At 35.6% G+C, this 17,912-nt stretch overlaps 3 protein-coding genes across 3 annotated transcripts; 2 read left to right on the forward strand and 1 right to left on the reverse strand.

Moving 5' to 3' along the window:
• The first annotated feature begins 858 nt into the window (after nt 1-858).
• On the forward strand, nt 859-4,857 carry LOC142613874 (putative protein phosphatase 2C 49). The gene is made up of 4 exons (XM_075786389.1): nt 859-1,111; nt 3,187-3,384; nt 3,472-3,707; nt 4,186-4,857. Exons 1-4 carry the CDS (start codon nt 1,025-1,027, stop codon nt 4,748-4,750), a joined length of 1,086 nt encoding a protein of 361 aa, XP_075642504.1. The 5' UTR covers nt 859-1,024; the 3' UTR covers nt 4,751-4,857.
• A 6,132-nt stretch (nt 4,858-10,989) lies between these two features.
• Nucleotides 10,990-14,532, reverse strand: LOC142612781 (uncharacterized). Its single transcript, XM_075784936.1, has 7 exons — nt 14,168-14,532; nt 13,568-13,667; nt 13,011-13,106; nt 12,837-12,889; nt 11,942-11,990; nt 11,555-11,602; nt 10,990-11,239 (listed from the first exon to the last, which is right to left on the reverse strand). Exons 1-7 carry the CDS (start codon nt 14,434-14,436, stop codon nt 11,147-11,149), a joined length of 708 nt encoding a protein of 235 aa, XP_075641051.1. The 5' UTR covers nt 14,437-14,532; the 3' UTR covers nt 10,990-11,146.
• A 1,763-nt stretch (nt 14,533-16,295) lies between these two features.
• On the forward strand, nt 16,296-17,331 carry LOC142614069 (short-chain dehydrogenase reductase 3b-like). The gene is made up of 2 exons (XM_075786610.1): nt 16,296-16,354; nt 16,475-17,331. The coding sequence occupies exons 1-2, from the start codon at nt 16,341-16,343 to the stop codon at nt 17,250-17,252; spliced, it is 792 nt and encodes a 263-aa protein (XP_075642725.1). The 5' UTR covers nt 16,296-16,340; the 3' UTR covers nt 17,253-17,331.
• The last annotated feature ends 581 nt before the right edge of the window (nt 17,332-17,912 follow it).

A 17,912-nucleotide genomic window follows, 5' to 3' on the forward strand; every position in this document is an offset into this window, starting at 1 on the left:
GGGTTGTCAAAAAAGCTTCAACCAAGTCATAATAATGACTGTAGTTCTTAAAACTAATAACTAGAATTGGTCAATTGTATCTGGACCGTCCCACACTCCATATAATAGGCCCATACGTTGAGTTGGCGTCTTGGACGCCCTGATGCAACAACAACTGCATCTGATTTATCCGCGTTCAACCATTCCAACAAGCATGTTATTTGCCAACAAGCGTGTTATTTGTGATGCCGTGAGTTATAACTCAGCTGATAAAATTTTTTATAGTTAAATAAATGACCTAAGTTCGATTTTTACTTACACTAACAATTTTTTGTCGAATTTGAATTAACACTTAATTAAAAATTAATTAATATCTTAATATGATAATATATCTTGAACATAATAAGATAAAACTATCATTTAAAAAAAAAAAAAACGTTTTCTGACACCATCAGCAACGTAAACAACTTATGTCACCATTCAGCCAGTGTGAACACAAAAAAAACAAATGGAATTCCTGGGTCGGCAACAACTTCTTGTTTCCCAAATTACCCTTAACCATCTCTCTAATCTCTATACCCCTCCTCCCAACGCTTAGAAAAGTCAACTCGACAGCTCATTCACGGAAGGCACTATCAGGGCATTTAAGTCATTTCAGAATAATAAAAAAAAAAACCTCAACGCCCACGCGTCCACCTGGAAACTTTATACGTGTCGGTCAAGCCAAAAATCTCATCGCTTGTGAGCTAAACAGTCCTATTTATCCCACGGTTTAAAATCACACACGTGTCACCAATCTAAACATTTTAACCGGTAGCCACCGGTCAACCGGTTCCTTTACAAGACTAGCTATAAGTACTAGTTCAACCGCTCCGCTCTGAAGATTTTTTATCAAAACAATTCAAGAAAGCAATAGAACCCAATAGAGAAAGTGCGAGAAAATTCTTAAGAAAGTTCTGAGAAAAATTCCGAAGATATCTTCTTGTTTTTTTTTTTATTGTAGTTTGGAGCTAATTGGTTTTTGGAGTTTGTGTCTGGTAATGATATGGGAAAAATGGTAGTTGAAGCTGAGGTTGTGTGCCCACAGAGCGTGCCTGTGTTGGATGTTCAGTACATATCAAGTTCTCAAGCGGTGAGCTTTTTTTTCTCTTCTTGATTGGTTTTGTTTTTGGTTTCTTTGGACTTAGAATTGGAAATTGGCTAGTGGGTATGTTGGAATTTTGGATATGAAGTTGAAATTTTAGTTTTTTTTTAGGACTTGTTTTTGTGTTGTATTTAGTGCCTAGATGTTGACTTTAGCTGAATATGTTTGATGATTATGTGAATATGTAGAGATTTTTGGATTGATTACTGATGATAAGGATACCACATCTTTCTGCTTGAGAATTTTAATTGGGTGTTAAAACTGTATTTAGTTTATGTTTTAGATAGCTGATAGATACATTGATTTAGATTAATGTGATGTGAGCTGCCCCATTATCATATCATTTTGGGTAGTTTATTTGAATTCTTAGTTTGGTTTTGTTGGAGTTACTCTTTGTTGTTTTGAATGAGGTTGAAGCTGAAAATAGATGAAAGTCTCTTCTTCTTTTTTGTTCAACTTTCTTGGATCGTCAGCTAAAATATTGTCACTAGAGATTATGGGAATATTCTCAAGGATTAGAGGAAATAATATTTTTTAAAACTTTCCTAACATCTTCTGTCAGGGCGGCCTCTGAATACATCTAGACAGTAGAGCATGACTAGTCTATTGAGGATCTATAGCGGACCCAAAGTTTTGGGTATAAGACATGGTTGATGTTGTTGTTCTTGTTGTTTCCCAACATCTTCTACCCAAAATAGGTGTACACAAAAGTTGAATTCTTTTTCTAGATGTAAAGAAGTTTGAATCTATAAATTTGTAAGAATCTTTTGATTTTGCTGTTGGCTTGGATGGAAGTCTAAATCTAAGGAGTTCACATGACATAATATTTTTGTTAAATTACAAGCATGCTTACTCTTATAATTATGAAATAAATGGTAAGCAACATAATTTTTTTTTGATAAGTAAAGAAAATTTTATTCTTAGGCTGCGTTTGTTTTGGGTGTAAACAAAAATTGGAAAATATTTTCCACCACCAGGGGTGTTTGGTTTGGCCGGAAAACTAAGTCAAACGGAAAATTATTTCCGTTGACTGTAAAATTAAGCCTTTGAAGCCGTAAATTCGTTTCCGTTGTTATTTTCACTTCAAACCATTTTCGGACTCAAACACGCAGAGAGAGAGAGAGAGAAGATAGTAGAGAGATCGCGCCCCAACCCGATGAAGCAAAGATCGCCTCTGCCGCGCGATCTAGCCTCTGATCGAACCCAGTCGCCCCCAATCGCGTGATCTCGCCTCCACCTGAGATCGCGGGGCTGTGCCTTCGCCTAAGATCGCATGATCTCGCCGTCGCCTGAAAATCACGCGATCTCGCCTCTCTCTCTCTTCCTTCTTCTCTCAACTTGACCGGATTTGATGATTTTTTTTTGTTGGGTTTTGTTTCTTTTATGTAACTCTGCTGAGAAATGATGATGTAGATATGTTTGAATGCTGAGAAATGTGAGCAATAAGTAGAAAATATATTTTCTATGGTATTTTCAAGGACATAACTAAACACTAAAAAATATTTTTCAAAGTATTTTTTAAAATACCACCAAACACCTGAAAATATTTTCTTTTCCGAAAAATATTTTCACCTAAAAATATTTTACACTTGGAAAACATTTTACATCGAACCAAATAAAGCCTTAGTCTTAAGGAAGTAACTAGCATAAATTATGTCTAATAACTTGAAAAACTGACCTTATATGCATTTTCACCTCAAATAAACCAGTTGATGTAACTTTAGTTCTTACACAAAACATAATATAAGGATTTTTACCAAGTTTGGCATAAGGAATTTTAATAAGGCACAAGGAATTTGAGGTATGTGGTTCCATTATCTTTTGTGTTTTGATGGTTGTTGGACATTAAGGTTAGCTATACTGATGAGTATTCTTCCATTTGCAAACACACTGAAGCTATATAACTAATACTTCAACAATTGGAAGTTTTTGTGTGCTCACTGGCTGAACAAAATTTATAACTAGTAGCATTAGTATGAGTGTTAGTAATAAATTATCTAGTATCTTCAATCACTTAATATTTCAAGGGGAAATTTTGACATAAAATTACTTTCTATTTATAGGATATTAAACCTGCAGACAAAATTTCAGATGCAGTTCTTGAATCTGTCATCCTGCAATTTCTGCCCTACATTCGTTCTGGCAGCTTTGCTGATATTGGTCCTCGAAGATACATGGAAGATGAACATATAAGGATAGATGATCTATCTTCACATTTTGGATCACTTTTAAAGTTTCCCAAACCAAGTGCTTTTTATGGGGTAATGAGCTTGTGCCTAGGTTGCTATGACCTTAAATTTGATAGTTGTGTTGCTTTATAGCTGACTGAGGATATATATATTATACAGGTATTTGATGGTCATGGAGGATCTGAAGCTGCAGCCTATATCAGAAAAAATGTTATCAGACTCCTTTTTGAAGATGTCAACTTCCCCCAAGCATCTGAAGTCAATGATATTTTCTTAGAAGAGGTTGAGAACTCAGTCCGGAAAGCATTTCTTCTGGCTGATCAAGCCTTAGCAGATGACCGCAGTGTGAGCAGTTCTTCAGGGACGACGGCTCTCACTGCTATGATATTTGGAAGGTAAATGAATGCTTTAGAAAAATAAATTTCTCCCCATTTTGTCAAAACACCCTGTTTCTCCTTGTCAAAGTGTTGTTTCAATTATATGATTTTGGTTCCTTTGTAGCAGTTTGCTCTGTCCAGTGTAATTGCTCTGAAACTAGTTTCTTACGTATGATTAGTGGCTTTTTTTTTGGACGATTATAGAAATTTGGTTAAAATATGTTAAGAGTTTGGAATATTGGTGTTGTTCATTGCACATCTTTTGTTTTTGTTACTTGAACCATCAAACAGTTGCACAATTCCCGATTTCCTTAACACAGGCTCTACTATATGGGCCAGATGGGCAAATGTAGACTTTTATGTAGTCTACAAGTCTGGGCCAGATGAACCATCAAGAAGAAATTGCCAATTGCTCTATATGTGCTCTAGTCTAATCATATTGTTTATTTGTTTCAGCATTACTTAGTCTCTTGCTGACTAGTTTCTTCTCTTCCAGCCTTCTCATGGTTGCCAATATTGGTGACTGCAGAGCAGTTCTCTGCCGGAAAGGAGAGGCAATTGATATGTCTCAAGACCACAGACCTATTTATCCATCAGAAAAGAGGCGTGTTGAAGAATTAGGTGGATACATTGATGGTGATGGGTATCTAAATGGTGTTTTATCAGTTAGTCGAGCCTTGGGGGACTGGGATATGAAGTTCCCTCGTGGTTCTCCTTCGCCTCTCATTGCAGAGCCAGAGTTCCAGCAGGTGGTTCTGTCTGAGGATGATGAGTTCCTCATCATAGGGTGTGATGGAATTTGGGATGTGATGTCAAGTCAGCAAGCAGTTAGTCTTGTTCGTCGTGGGCTGCGGCGGCATGATGACCCAGAGCAGTGTGCAAGGGACCTTGTCATGGAAGCCTTGCGTCTCAACACCTTTGACAACCTTACTGTGATTATTGTATGCTTATCTTCTCTAGATCACTGCCGGGAGCAATCTCCTCCCCAGAGGTGCTGTAGCCTCTCTGCAGAGGCCCTTTGTAGCTTGAGGAGCTTGCTGGATGGCAGTGCCAACAGTTGAACATATACATTGATTCTGCCAGCGGTTGAATGTATATACGTTTATTCTGCCAGCAGTTGAATGTATATACATTTATTCTGAAAGCACTTGAATGTATATGCATTTTTTGAAATAAAATCTCTCCCTTGCTTCTGGTACGATGTATCAAATCTCGTCAGCAGAGAATAATTACTGTTTTGTGGCTGCTTCAGCTAGATGGGAGAAAAAGCAGCTAGCAGTTTTGTAGGTGCTGATTATTCAGCTATTTGTGGTGTTGATCCAGGCTGATGTACATATATAACCCAGGGAGGTGGATGGTGGTGTAGAGATGTTGTATACTGATACATTATTATTGTGTTCAAAAGTCATTGTGGATTCTTTTTGTAAACAGTCCAGAGTGACCACACTTTGATTTGGTCCACATCTGATTCATAGTGTTTACCCTGTGTATATTCTCAATAAAATATATTTATTTCTTCGTTGCCAATTTAAACCAAATGACTGCCGTTCTTCGATGTAGCAAGTACACATGATGTTTTGCAGTGTCTATATCCACGGCGCAATGTTTATGTCATTGAGATCAACCTGCTCGCTTTAGGGGTCAATGAAAATCATGCTCGGATATCAAAAGCACCGTATTATAAGAAGCTTAGTCCGTATTAAAGTTTGCATCCATATCAAAATATAAATAATGCCAGAGATACAAATCATTTTACAAGAAATTTTACAAGTTGCTGATGTTAACGAGTGATTATTGGTAAACGAAAAAGTGATGTTAATGGTGAACTTAGACGAAATCCAATAAAATGTTGGTCACATCAACATTTTGTAAAAATATTGTAAAATAATTTATAATTGTAACATTACACTTAAAATATTATTAGTTTATTGAATTAGATGATAAAGTAAATGTATATATTAATTTTTTGTGCATTAATTATTTTTATTAAATGAATTTATATGATTATTTTTATAAACTCTATATAAGAAATAAATTTTAGTTAGAATAATTGTGGGGTAAAAGTGCTTGAATATACGTTTGGGTTTTGGGCCTGATTAGTTGGTACAAATCTGTTCAATTAGGGTCTCTAGGCCCACAGGTCAATCCATACTATAAATAGTCCGAGAAGGTGTCCGAGGAGATATATCTCCTCGGACAAGCCCAACAAAGGTCCTGGGACTTGTTAAACGGTAAAGAGGCAGAATTCTAGAAGATCTGTGGGGTAAAGATGTGATCCAATCACCCTTTGGAAGCAAGAACGTGTGAGAAATATCTGATGAAAAAGCTTCCACCACCGCATTGAAGGCCCTGCATCTACCTCCCTGGCCGAATTAATGGAGAAATGACATCTGAACAGTAGAATTTAACCTTCCAGCTATTATTTGAAAACTTTAAGAAGGTGGTGGATGGGACAAGTATCTGAAAAAAGACTTGTGTTACACATGGATAAAATAGGGAAGGAGAAGGAGGATATAAGAAAACGAGAGAGGAAAGAAATGAGGGGGGCTTCTTCTTTGGAAACAGAAAATTGTAATCTTTTGCTAAAGGAGAAAGAAAGACTATACAAATTATCCTCGGCTTACGTCCGATGAGGGTTTTCTTGTCATATTCATCTATCACTTACATAGATTGCGGCATTCTAGCTTGTTCATCAACTTTCAATATCCCAAACCTAGGTTTCAAACCTATATTCTACAAATTTCATTGTATAAGGCTTTTTGGGCCTGAGCTTATCACTTGTTTTTGGGTTCAGGTACAAATTGTGCACTTACAATAATAATAATAAATTTAGAATATGATATTTTTTTTCATGTTTAGTTGTTTTAATAACAATTGACATAAAAGCCATAAAAAAATTATATATTTGTGAATTCATATATGTGTGTGGGGTAAACTAACATTGCAATATTTATTATATATAATTAGAAATATTAAATATGTTTATTTTTTATATTAATTATTTTAAGCATAAAGAAATTTTAATATCATTTTTCTAAGATTTAAACGAGAAACAATTTTTTTTTTTTTTGTTATGTGTGAAAAATTGATTTGAAATATGATATTCTTACTCAAATTTAGTTGTTTTTGTAACAATTAAAACAATGTCTAACAAAAAGGGAAAAAATAGTAATACATAATCAAGAATGTAAAAAAAAATAATTGAAAGATATTTGAATTTTTTTTTTAGTAGCTAGGCATGAAACACGCTTATTTATATTAACTACTATATCATGCATTTTAAATTTGTAAACACACACACACACACACACACACACACACATATATCATACGATCAAATCACTACACTCTACTCTCAGTGCCTTTTTATTTTTGTCTATAAAATAACTAAATATTACAATTTCTTACAAAGAAATTTATTAGAATATTTTTTTTATACATAGATGGTTGGGGTGGGGATTTGAACCCTGGATATCAGGGTCAAAAACATTACAAGGTGTCAACCAGTTAAGTTACAAAATTCTTACCAAAACTAATTGAAAAATATTGAAAAAAACTAATTATAAGTTGCATCGCATATCATGTGGAAATTTAGCTGGTATATATGAAGACGTTCTCTAAGTGTGTGCCTAAAATGTAGTTATTGGGCTTAAACTCTATTTGGGCTCACAATCTATTTGTATTGTGGGTTTTTGGGTTTCCTACTATGGGGGTTCCGTGTTCGGTCACTCAAATTCCCTCACCTCCTTCTCTCTTTCTTGGACCTCTTAGAATCCCTTTTTCTCTTTCTCTCTGTGTCTTTGTTTCTTTGAATACTCTCTCAACTTTTCCCCAGTGTTTTTCCTCCCAAAAGCCAACCCCCTATCTTGAATTATCCTCTCTTATTTATAGCCTAGGGTTAGTGGAAGAGTTATGATTATTTTCTTGGTGAGTGAGAAGAGAGGTCCAATGCTATTACCCTTAAGTGGGTGTTTAGTTGGGAATGGGAAGTGGTGAGAATGGCATTGGAGCTGGTTCCACCGCTAGATGGACTGCCTTGTAGCGGTACTCCCTAGGCTTTGTAGAGCTCCCTAGGACTCATCTCCTCGGGAAATTGCCCTCCCCGACCAAGTAGGATCTCACCTTCGCGGTTCATGTCATAACTGGCTTCATAGCGGTTCCCGGATTTTGGTTGGGTGCCGAGGACCACCTGGACCATGTTCGTAGACTTGATAGAGTATGTGTTTGCGCGTGATACTTTAGGACTTGAGGCCCAACAAGCTTTGGGCCTTGTACACGTGGCATTATTGTGATGAGTTTCGTGGGTATTGAGCCTACAGAGGAATAACGTCCTGTACACTAAGGATTTATAAACTTGATGGTTTTATATAGCTTAATCAACAGGATAAAGGAAACATAAACATATATACATGATCATATATGAATTAGCATCGAACTAGTTGACTAAGATATACCATCCAACCTTAAAAAAGTTGTCTTCATATATCCATGAATTCAATCAGAACAAATTTGGGCCAATTATCTAAATTCTGAACTCAGTTGGAGGGTGTAACAAATTTATCTATACTCTTCCAACTTTTCAAAGTAAATTATGTATAAATTAGATAGTATTCACTTGGAAAAACTTATTTTCATTGAAGCATTGGATTTAAAAAATAGGTCGAATAAAAGTATAATTATACCTAAAACAAATGAGTCCTTAATATCATTTTGGTAATAACTTATTTAACTTTGTTGAAGTACTATTATTAGTGGGTCCAATAGGCTAAGCCCACTGAGAATAGTGGCTTTAGGTTATACGGCTCAATACAATTAATTTGTTAAAAGATGGGCTTCCGAGGTCAACTTTAATTTACTAGTATGATTTAAGCTTTAGATGGATGCCTAAAAGTTAGACAATTTAAGGAAAAACAGATTTTTAGAATTAACACTTCCTTGAGCCTGGCCAAAGAGTAGTTGTTCATAGATTGTTCAAGTCTTAATCACAGAATAGTACTACACAATGTCAGTATTTCCTTTTAGTTTTTTCTCTCCCTTTATAGTTAGCTGAATTGCATCTAAGCCCTCCACTTGTACAGTCACTGACTTTCCTTTAGATGCTTGTCCCATCAAGGTTTTACTGGAAGTAGTAAAGTGTGCTGCAAGCTATTAAGGCATTGTTCAGAGGTCATTCCTCCATTAATGCGACCAGCTGAGTTGGTGCATTGCATTGAATGCGGAGGTGATGGTTATTTTGTTTGAAGACTTCCCTTCTTATTTGCTTGCACGTTTCTACCGTCTTCTTTGGTATTCTGTTATCTAGTGCAAGTGGTCTTCCCAACAATTGTCGAGGAACGCTAGCTCTTCGGGCTCCTTAGAAGGCCGGCCTCTTCATAGTTCTTCCCTGGATTCACATCCACGTGTTGGGTAAGGACTAATGCATGGGTGGGCCCTTCTCCTTACCCAAACTTGGCCCAAGGGCTATATTCCATACTCAGATTTTACCCCTCCCACAACTATATATAAAAATTTAAAATAAAATAAAATAAGTATTGTAGCAAAAAGAATTAGAGTATACTCGCAATACATTTTGAATAAATTGGACTTAACTTTTTGACCAAAACCTAAAAGTGGCATCCGCAATCAGCATTAGCTTATACAGCCATAAGCTTTTGAAGCAAAGAAATAAGAGCATATTTATTGACTACTGCATCTGGCTTGTTATATGCATTTTGCATAATATTGTACCAACAAAACACAAAATACTCCCCACATCTAAACATGCATATTATCTTTACACTAATATCTAAAGATAGCGTATAATCCTTCGCTCCTTTTTTAGTATTAACAAAACAATCCTCCAATAGGATGGCAACGGCTTGGGTTTGGTTGGTTTTTTGACTAATAATCAGGATTTCTTATTTATTTAAATGGTTTGGGTTCACATTTTTAAATCCTTGGGTGGGTTTAGGATTTGGGAAGGGTTTGTTTTTTATATTTAAGGCAAAACCCAACTTGACTGTAGTTTTTTTTTTTTTGAGAAACAAATACACACATAAGAAAGAAGGAAATGAGTTCAAACACAACCTGATTGTATTTAAATTACTAGCATTAAACCCTTTTTTTCCACACAAAAAAAAAAAGGATATTTTCATAATAAAATTTACTGTACATCTCTTTTTATTTTAAAATATTATTAATTTAGCTTTTTTAAAATTAAAAAAAAAAAGTATTTTTGATATTCAATTTTAGAATAAACAAACGAGTTTGGGCCTTTCAAACATAAGCACATCATGGCAGCAACCAGTATGTTGTCCACAAGATCATCAGCAAACTGATCTCTCTGTCATTGGGAAAATAACAGGTGGTGATACCTGGAATTAGTTCTTACAACTCACTGTTTCATAGACACCATTCTTGTCATTAAAGAATCCTCAGAGCATTCACATCAAGAATGCTATAATACTAAAAATGATATTAATAACAACTAACACACAAAAAACACACTACATCAAACATGTCAAATGCTATAATTTTTGACACCCAGCTACAATGAGCTGCCATCTCTAGCAGCTCACTGTAGCAAGGTGCTATGTTTTTAAGACTCTTGATGTGAATGCTCTCAGCATACTCTTTCAAGTTCATGCCTTCATTAGCCCCTTTCAGATCCATAATTGTACCAACGACGACAATTAAGTGCATCTTTCAGCTTGGTATCAGTGGCATTTTTCATAAGCACGTTGATATAGACCTTGCTATCTGCGAGGTTTACTGATGCTAGCTCAGTAGAGATGGTTCCTAAGCCTTAACAACAAGCTGCCTCCTATGGATGACATGAACCTAGTATTGGTAGACAGAACTAAGGATTGGGCTTAGAGAGAAAACCTTAGTTCATTTGACTGATCCATTTTGGCAAACAATAACAGAAAGTGGAAAGGCAAGGTAGACCACTGAAACTAGGTAGCCTTGTTCTTGGAACTCTCTTTGATCAACTCAACAACATGAAGCAAATAAACCTTTTTCTATGGGAATAAACCATCCCTCTGAAGACTATCATATAGAAAAAATGGTTTGAACCATATAATTTGATTTTTGCATCCCACTACAATGTATTAGAACACGCACAATATGTAAGAGGAAGTTGTAAAACAAAAGGTTGGGGTGTTTTTTGTTTTTTTGTTTTAAATATGTTTTTTAAACTTGTTAAAAATACTATATATACTGCTCCACAGCTTGAATATTATACAGTTTTGTATGGTAGTAACAACATATGGAAAAACTAGGCATATGACCATAATTGAACTGAATTAACCCTACTATGTTACAGAGAAACAGAATAATATAGATTTCTTAAATTATCAAAATTATTTTTTGTGCTTTATTTCTCTACAAAGTACGGATTACAATTGGATTTGGTATCCACATTAAAAGAATCAGTGACAATTATTGAACATGGGATATAATTTCCACTTACGCCATCAGCTGGTTGATTCTGCTTGGTAGGTTTTTGCAAACGACGCAAATCGTTCCAAACCTCGTCCAAGTAAGCCTTCAAGAAAAGGTTTCAGTGCCTAAACATATATAGCATCAGAAAAGTCATGGATCACTTCAGGCTACTTTAAAAGAAAAAGAAAGAGAAAAGTCTTATACTTAAAAGTCTTCACGTTTCATTAAAGATGGAGACAAAAGAAATTTGTTTTTAAGAGGAACTATGAGGGATATGCTTCCAAACGTTTTCTTACTTATATGATATATCCCAATCATTTACCAATCAAAACAACACATAAATTTCTAACACATATTTATGTTTTTTCAGAGCAAGTAATTTGAGTTTCTCCTGCTTGAAGTAGTGCAACAACATCTAAAATCAGAGTCAGAAAACTTACTGATGCCACTGGAGCTAAAATTTGAGGAACTTCATACGACACTGTCAGCTGAAAAGAACAAATACAAATAATTGATAAGTGAGCTTCAGCTATTGAAAGGGGAAGTAATTATTCAATAAGTACTCTTATTCCATGTCCAGCATATGGGTTTTCCTCTAGGCCATCAAATCAATTGCCAAGAAGCAATAGCCATTTTATTTCAACTATCAATTTGAATATATTGTCTCCTTATTGTGGCATCAATTTGATGGTCTGTATATCCTAAGAGTTGAATGAGCTATGGGACATTAAAATTGAAGAGAAGAGGGGCACAATGGACATTCCCAACACTATAAAAACAATTACTGGAAAAATTAAAATTAAAAGTTGTAGAAAAAGAAGCCTCACTTCTACTACACACGACGCAGGACCTTTTGGGTAAAATCGGACAGCACCTCTGCCATGGTAAAATTCAATCTATTAAGGTTCTGATATTAACTTATATGAAATAACAACATATATACAAAGGCATATGATATATGAAAATATCGAGCAACTTCAGCATTGGATTTACTTTTTCATGAATGGAAGTGAGTTGGACACAGACAAGTACAGCAGTAGTGAATAAAGTTATGAAATATACTGGCAGTGGTACATTCTAATCTCCAGTGCATGTTCACAAGAAATGTCAAAATTAAATAGCTTAAATGGCTGAAAGAGCCTTTTGTGATGGTTTTAAGAAGTTTCAATTTTCAACTCTTTTGTTCTATTGTGCTTCAAAGCATAAGTAAAGCACTACTTTTCACCCAAGCAAAGCCCAACAGATTAAGGCAGTTTGGCACTTCGTGCAACATCTATCCTTTTTGGACAACTGATATACCAATGAACCAAATGAACATGCACACACAGATGCACTAAAAAGGTGATATCACTCTAGCAAAGCATAGAGGTTTAACTCAAAAAATAAATTAAATAAATCCATTAAAAATTTCATGTAAAAACATTAGGGGAATGAAACTAAAACATGGTCATTTTGGCAATACTAAGCACTACAGGGCAACTAGCCCAGAAAATGTCAATATGGCAAGGCATCACTGAGGAGCTTCACTACCATTAACATACTAATGTTTCTTGCTTACTTTCCAAATTCAGTTGATCACTTCATGAACTAGGTCTCTCTCTCTCTCTCTCTCATGCCATAATGTGCTTCGCCTAATAAAGGCCTCAGACATGCACCACTAATAATAAACAGAAAAGTAACCAAAGCACACTATTCTGATACTGTATTGCTCTTTCTAGTTACCTGTTCGGAAGACCATCCAGAGATCTCCAGTGGATTTTTTGATTTGGGATAGGCTGCAAAAATTAATCATAACATCATTTAAAGGCAAACATAGGAAGAAGACAATCATGTATTAGAATGAAAGATAATAGGGAAAAAAAGAATTAATTGAATATGTTATGCATAACGTCTTACCTGCATATTTCGAGCAAGCCAGGAGAATTCAATATTACGACCAAATGCTTTATACTTCAGTGACCATTGTGATAGGGCAGGCTGGTCTTCCAATATCTGTAAGCAGAAAGAAATTTTTAACTTCACTTAGATGCACATTTCTGAAGCTGACCAGCAATGTGGGACTCAAAAGACTCAATAACATCATTACACAAATACACTCCTTAGGCAATGAAATGGAAGGGCTTAAATCTCAATGATAAACTTTACTAATGCCATAAAATGCCCTGCTGCAGTTTTGGATGCCATGTAAAGAACCATTTCTACCTTCTCAAAATTTTCAGTCTTAAAAATTGGTTGAGAGTTTGCCAGACTAAGCTGAGCTTTAAAACTGAGTTAAGTGCCCACTGGTATTAGCAATCAGTTATATAAGATGCTAGAAATCTGCTATAAACTTTACAAAGGAAACTTTGTATTTGTTCAAATAAGGAAAACAATTTCATTAGGGCGATATTTATGAATTCAATCATTAGAATGAAAACTGATCTAAAGAGCTATTTTGTGTGATCTAGAGGCACCTTTACAGATGAAATAAAGGGCATCCAACGGGGAATGGCTTCGCGGTCAGAGTAACAGTTATAGGCAACTGAAGTAGGCACATCAAGTTCCATCTTAACCCTGCATTTGGTCAGGTTTTCTAGTTAATATTAGCGACTAATAAGCTGGTATTTGGTTCAAAATGACATCCCAGACATGCTGAGAACTGACCAAAAAGGTTTGCATCATATCGCACATTGCATCATAAATAGAATCAACACGTTAGAAACATCTTAGAACCAAACTTATGAGATCAGCCATTGTGCAAAGCCGTGCAGCTCTAGCTGAAATAATACACTATATTGAAAGAAAATGAAGCCATTTTTAAATTGAAATGCATACTGGGTACAAAACCACTTCACTAAATCTAATACGTAAGTATCCAATTAATGCATCAAATAATTGGTGATCAAAATCATATGGAGCACTAAGAAAGATTCAAACTTTACAGTTACATAGCCCAATATCTTCCTCCTGATTAAAATCTATGAATCTGGGTAACAGCAAAATAATCTAAGAAACAAACAAAATGAAGGCAGAAAGAAAACTAATCAGTAAGAGACAGACAGAGAGAGTTTTACATGCAATCCTGCCATTCCATGGTGACAGGGGAAAAGGGCTTGGAGGCAGTGGAAATTGAGGTTCTCTTGGAGGACCCATATGGGATTCTGAGGAAAAGCTCGGAGGAAAAAGATGGTGGCCTCAAAGAATGGCAGCCTCTCGAAGTGGATACAAGTTTGGAGCTATATAGAATAACACTTCTGGTTCTTGCTGTGGTTGTGGATGACAAGTTAGTAAGACTGAAAGAGTTTGGGCTTAAAACAACATAGGATGTTGCTATTGCAGACATGATCGTTTGTTATTAGCAGAAAATCAGGAGAGGTATACACAGCACTAAAAGGCTGACTGATTGTGATTGTAATTTGACCATCGAAGAAGAACCGAGTCCACAAGCAGTGGAACACTGTTTGATGCTATTATACAGAAGCTGTTACAAAAATATATATGACAGACCAATTAAGTCCAGACAAAAAGTGAGGCCACATTATTTTTTGCTACGAGTGGCGAGTCTGTAATCTGTGAAGTTCTTGGGCCTAGTACGGACAGAAAGTATAGCAAGATATTGTGTCAAATGTCAAACATGAACATTGTGTTGCTGGACCTTCCAGTCCAAATGTCTGGTTTCTCTTTTTGTGGATTTGACTTGGGTAACAAATGGGTTGGCTCAAAATTGGGTTGGAGTTCACATCATATTGGATTTGGGTCAGTCACAGACTCACAGGTCATCTTGGCAAAATTATAGGTGTACCTAAAAAAAAATTAGGCTTTTAGAAGACTGTACGTACATAAGCAAATATGCTAATATAATATTGATATGATATTATAAAATTTTCATTTTGTACCAACTGATAATTAAAATGAATTTTCTAGATTGAAATGATTATAAAAATGAAGTTACAACAATTTGGCAATTCAACTGAAAGAATGGATTTCTTCTCAAAGAAAGAAAGAAAAACTGAAGGAATGGATAACAAAAATTTCAGCCATGTTCACCAAAATTAAAACTTAAAAGGATGCGACAAATGGAATTTTTGACAGTGAAACCTTATAAAAGTACCCACAAAAGGACGTCAGATATCCCACAAAACATCTTCCCACGAAACATTGGAACCTAAGCTTGATGTTGATACCTTTTTGATAAGAACTAATAAAATGAGCCACTAATGTCACTAGCTTGAGCACCGCAGCCTATACCTGGTAGTATCATGGTCTATGACTATGACAGAAGAATATTTCAAGTGCACGATGAATCGCACTCTCAATTTTACAATTTATTGACTTGCGCAACTTTGAATAGTTGACATTTTCTCCCCACTACTGATTATATGGACCCATCATTTTTCGTCAATCACTCACAATCTTACAAATTAACAAGTTGTGAAATTGGATATGAGAATAGGTGTCCATAGACGGAGTCTGGAAGACTTGGTTTGCATTGGATCCCATACAAGTTGTCGATGACACAATTAAAGTTGAAATGGTAGTAGACTGCTTGAACTTTAAACAACTCTTTTACAGATTGTCTTTCTTCATAAGATTATTCTGTTATGAATATCTAAATGCAGAATTCAGATTGTTATATAAGAAGTAAATAAAAGTCGTACCCCGTACCATTAGATTTCCTACTGTATGCATGCATTTATCTGTCAACTAAACAATTCCTTGCTCCCTACGGCTATCAACAGTTGTAACGGCATGGCTAATGTGGTCATGCTAACATGGAGAGTTGAAATGAATAAACAATAGATCCAGTTGTAATAAGGCCTAAATAATTAATATTGCTATTCTTTAAGAAGCAGACACTGAAGTCAGAGAAATATATTAAGCAATTGTTTGGCTGAATTGGTGTAAACAGTTTACTCCAGTTATATAATGATTAAGTTTAAAATATGTATGTACAGTTGGCTTGAATGAATGGTTGATGGGGCATCACTAAGCTTATTTCTTTAACTTTTTTTTTTGCTCTTTTCACCACAACCAAAGAGATTAAAATAGTTGCATATATACACAATTGATAACTTCACACAGTTCGCAATTCATTGAATAAAGTAATGCAGGGTGTTTTTTACACACGTCATTGTTTAGCTCAGCAGTCTTGTAAGTCTTATAAATGCATAATATGACAAAGTTAATATAAGCAGTAGATCCAAGAGGCTCATTTGGAAGTTTGAGAAGTGAACAAGAAGGTCACCAATGTCTAAGCCAAGGTAAGTTTTTCTTTCAATGACCCCCTTAGATCTTCCAGTGCATTCACCTCTAAATAATTTCTTGCTTAGGATTTCATTATTTTCCTCTAAATAACTTGGTTTTTACTCAATGATCCTCAGGTTGGAAGGAAAGGTGGCCCTTATCACTGGTGCAGCTAGTGGGATTGGTGAGGAGGCAGTGAGATTATTCACCGAGAATGGGGCTTTTGTTGTCGTTGCTGATGTTCAAGATGAACTGGGTCATCAAGTTGTTGCATCAATAGGTCCAGAGAGAGCAAGTTATCACCATTGTGATGTAAGAGATGAGAAGCAAGTTGAGGAAACTGTGAATTATACCTTGGAGAAATATGGTAGCTTAGATGTCTTGTTTAGCAATGCTGGAATCATTGGCCCCTTAACTGGCATCCTAGACCTTGACATCGACGGTTTGGACAATACCATGGCTACAAATGTTCGTGGAGTGGCTGCAACAATTAAGCATGCGGCACGTGCTATGGTAGCTAGAAATATACGCGGATCCATCATATGCACCACAAGTGTAGCAGCCTCACTTGGAGGAACTGGTCCACATGCTTATACTGCATCGAAACATGCTCTTGTTGGCCTAGTCAAGTCGGCTTGTGGTGAGCTTGGTGCTTATGGGATTAGAGTAAATTCAATTTCCCCATTTGGAGTAGCCACACCTCTTTCTTGTAGAGCTTATAATTTGGGACCAAGTCAGGTAGAAAGCCATAGTTGTGCCATGGCCAACTTGAAGGGTATAGTGTTGAAGGCACGGCATGTTGCAGAGGCTGCTTTGTTTCTTGCTTCTGATGAATCAGCTTACGTCAGTGGCCAGAACTTGGCTGTGGATGGAGGATTCACGGTGGTTAATCACAGTTTTTCAGCTATCTCCTAAGGAGCCAATGTTTTATGTGTGATTGGCTTTAATTAATGTAATATTATCAAGTTGAACTGGATTTTCTTTTCAAGTCAAACCTTGTTACCAGCACTTTCCATGTGCATTTTCCTTGTAACCTGCCTTGTTATCTTATTTCTGTTTCCCATTTCATAAATCCATCAATCTTGTCTGCCTATGTGTTAAGCATCTTTTTTATCCCCAACCAATCAATTACCATTTACCCAAATTTCTTGTTTCCCAACTATATTTCATGCTATGAATCATGGTGTATTACATTTAATAAATAAATAAATAAGCCAAAACTCATTTTTCTCTTCCCCCTAACCAAATATTTATTTGTCGAAGACTTGGGGCCTCTTTATACCAAAAATTGAACTACTAAATTACCTCAACATCTCGATGGAAGTACAATTTTGGGTATTATTTTTTCATATTGGAAGAATTATATTGCTTGCTATCAAAACAACAGTCATACTGCTCTTTCTTGCTAGTTAATTGTTGAGATTAAATTCTATAAGAATGTGATATAAAATTCAAGTTTGACTCCTCCAATCGTAACATGTTACATTATCATATTACATATTAAAGAAATATACATAATCACACTTAATCAATTCTAATACCCATTTGAAAATCCAATTTAAAATTTATTGTGAG

The sequence above is a fragment of the Castanea sativa genome, chromosome 10 (assembly GCF_040712315.1).
Source record: "Castanea sativa cultivar Marrone di Chiusa Pesio chromosome 10, ASM4071231v1".
Classification (NCBI taxonomy): domain Eukaryota; kingdom Viridiplantae; phylum Streptophyta; class Magnoliopsida; order Fagales; family Fagaceae; genus Castanea; species Castanea sativa.

Coding starts and splice junctions, on each gene's coding strand:
- LOC142612781 (XM_075784936.1), bottom strand. CDS start 14,436: ATGTCTGCAATAGCAACATCCTATGTTGTTTTAAGCCCAAACTCTTTC. Junction 12,890..13,010: donor GGCTTGCTCGAAATATGCAG/GTAAGACGTTAT, acceptor TAATTTTTGCAG/CCTATCCCAAATCAAAAAAT. Junction 11,991..12,836: donor CTGGATGGTCTTCCGAACAG/GTAACTAGAAAG, acceptor TTACCATGGCAG/AGGTGCTGTCCGATTTTACC.
- LOC142613874 (XM_075786389.1), top strand. CDS start 1,025: ATGGGAAAAATGGTAGTTGAAGCTGAGGTTGTGTGCCCACAGAGCGTG. Junction 1,112..3,186: donor ACATATCAAGTTCTCAAGCG/GTGAGCTTTTTT, acceptor TTCTATTTATAG/GATATTAAACCTGCAGACAA. Junction 3,708..4,185: donor ACTGCTATGATATTTGGAAG/GTAAATGAATGC, acceptor CTTCTCTTCCAG/CCTTCTCATGGTTGCCAATA.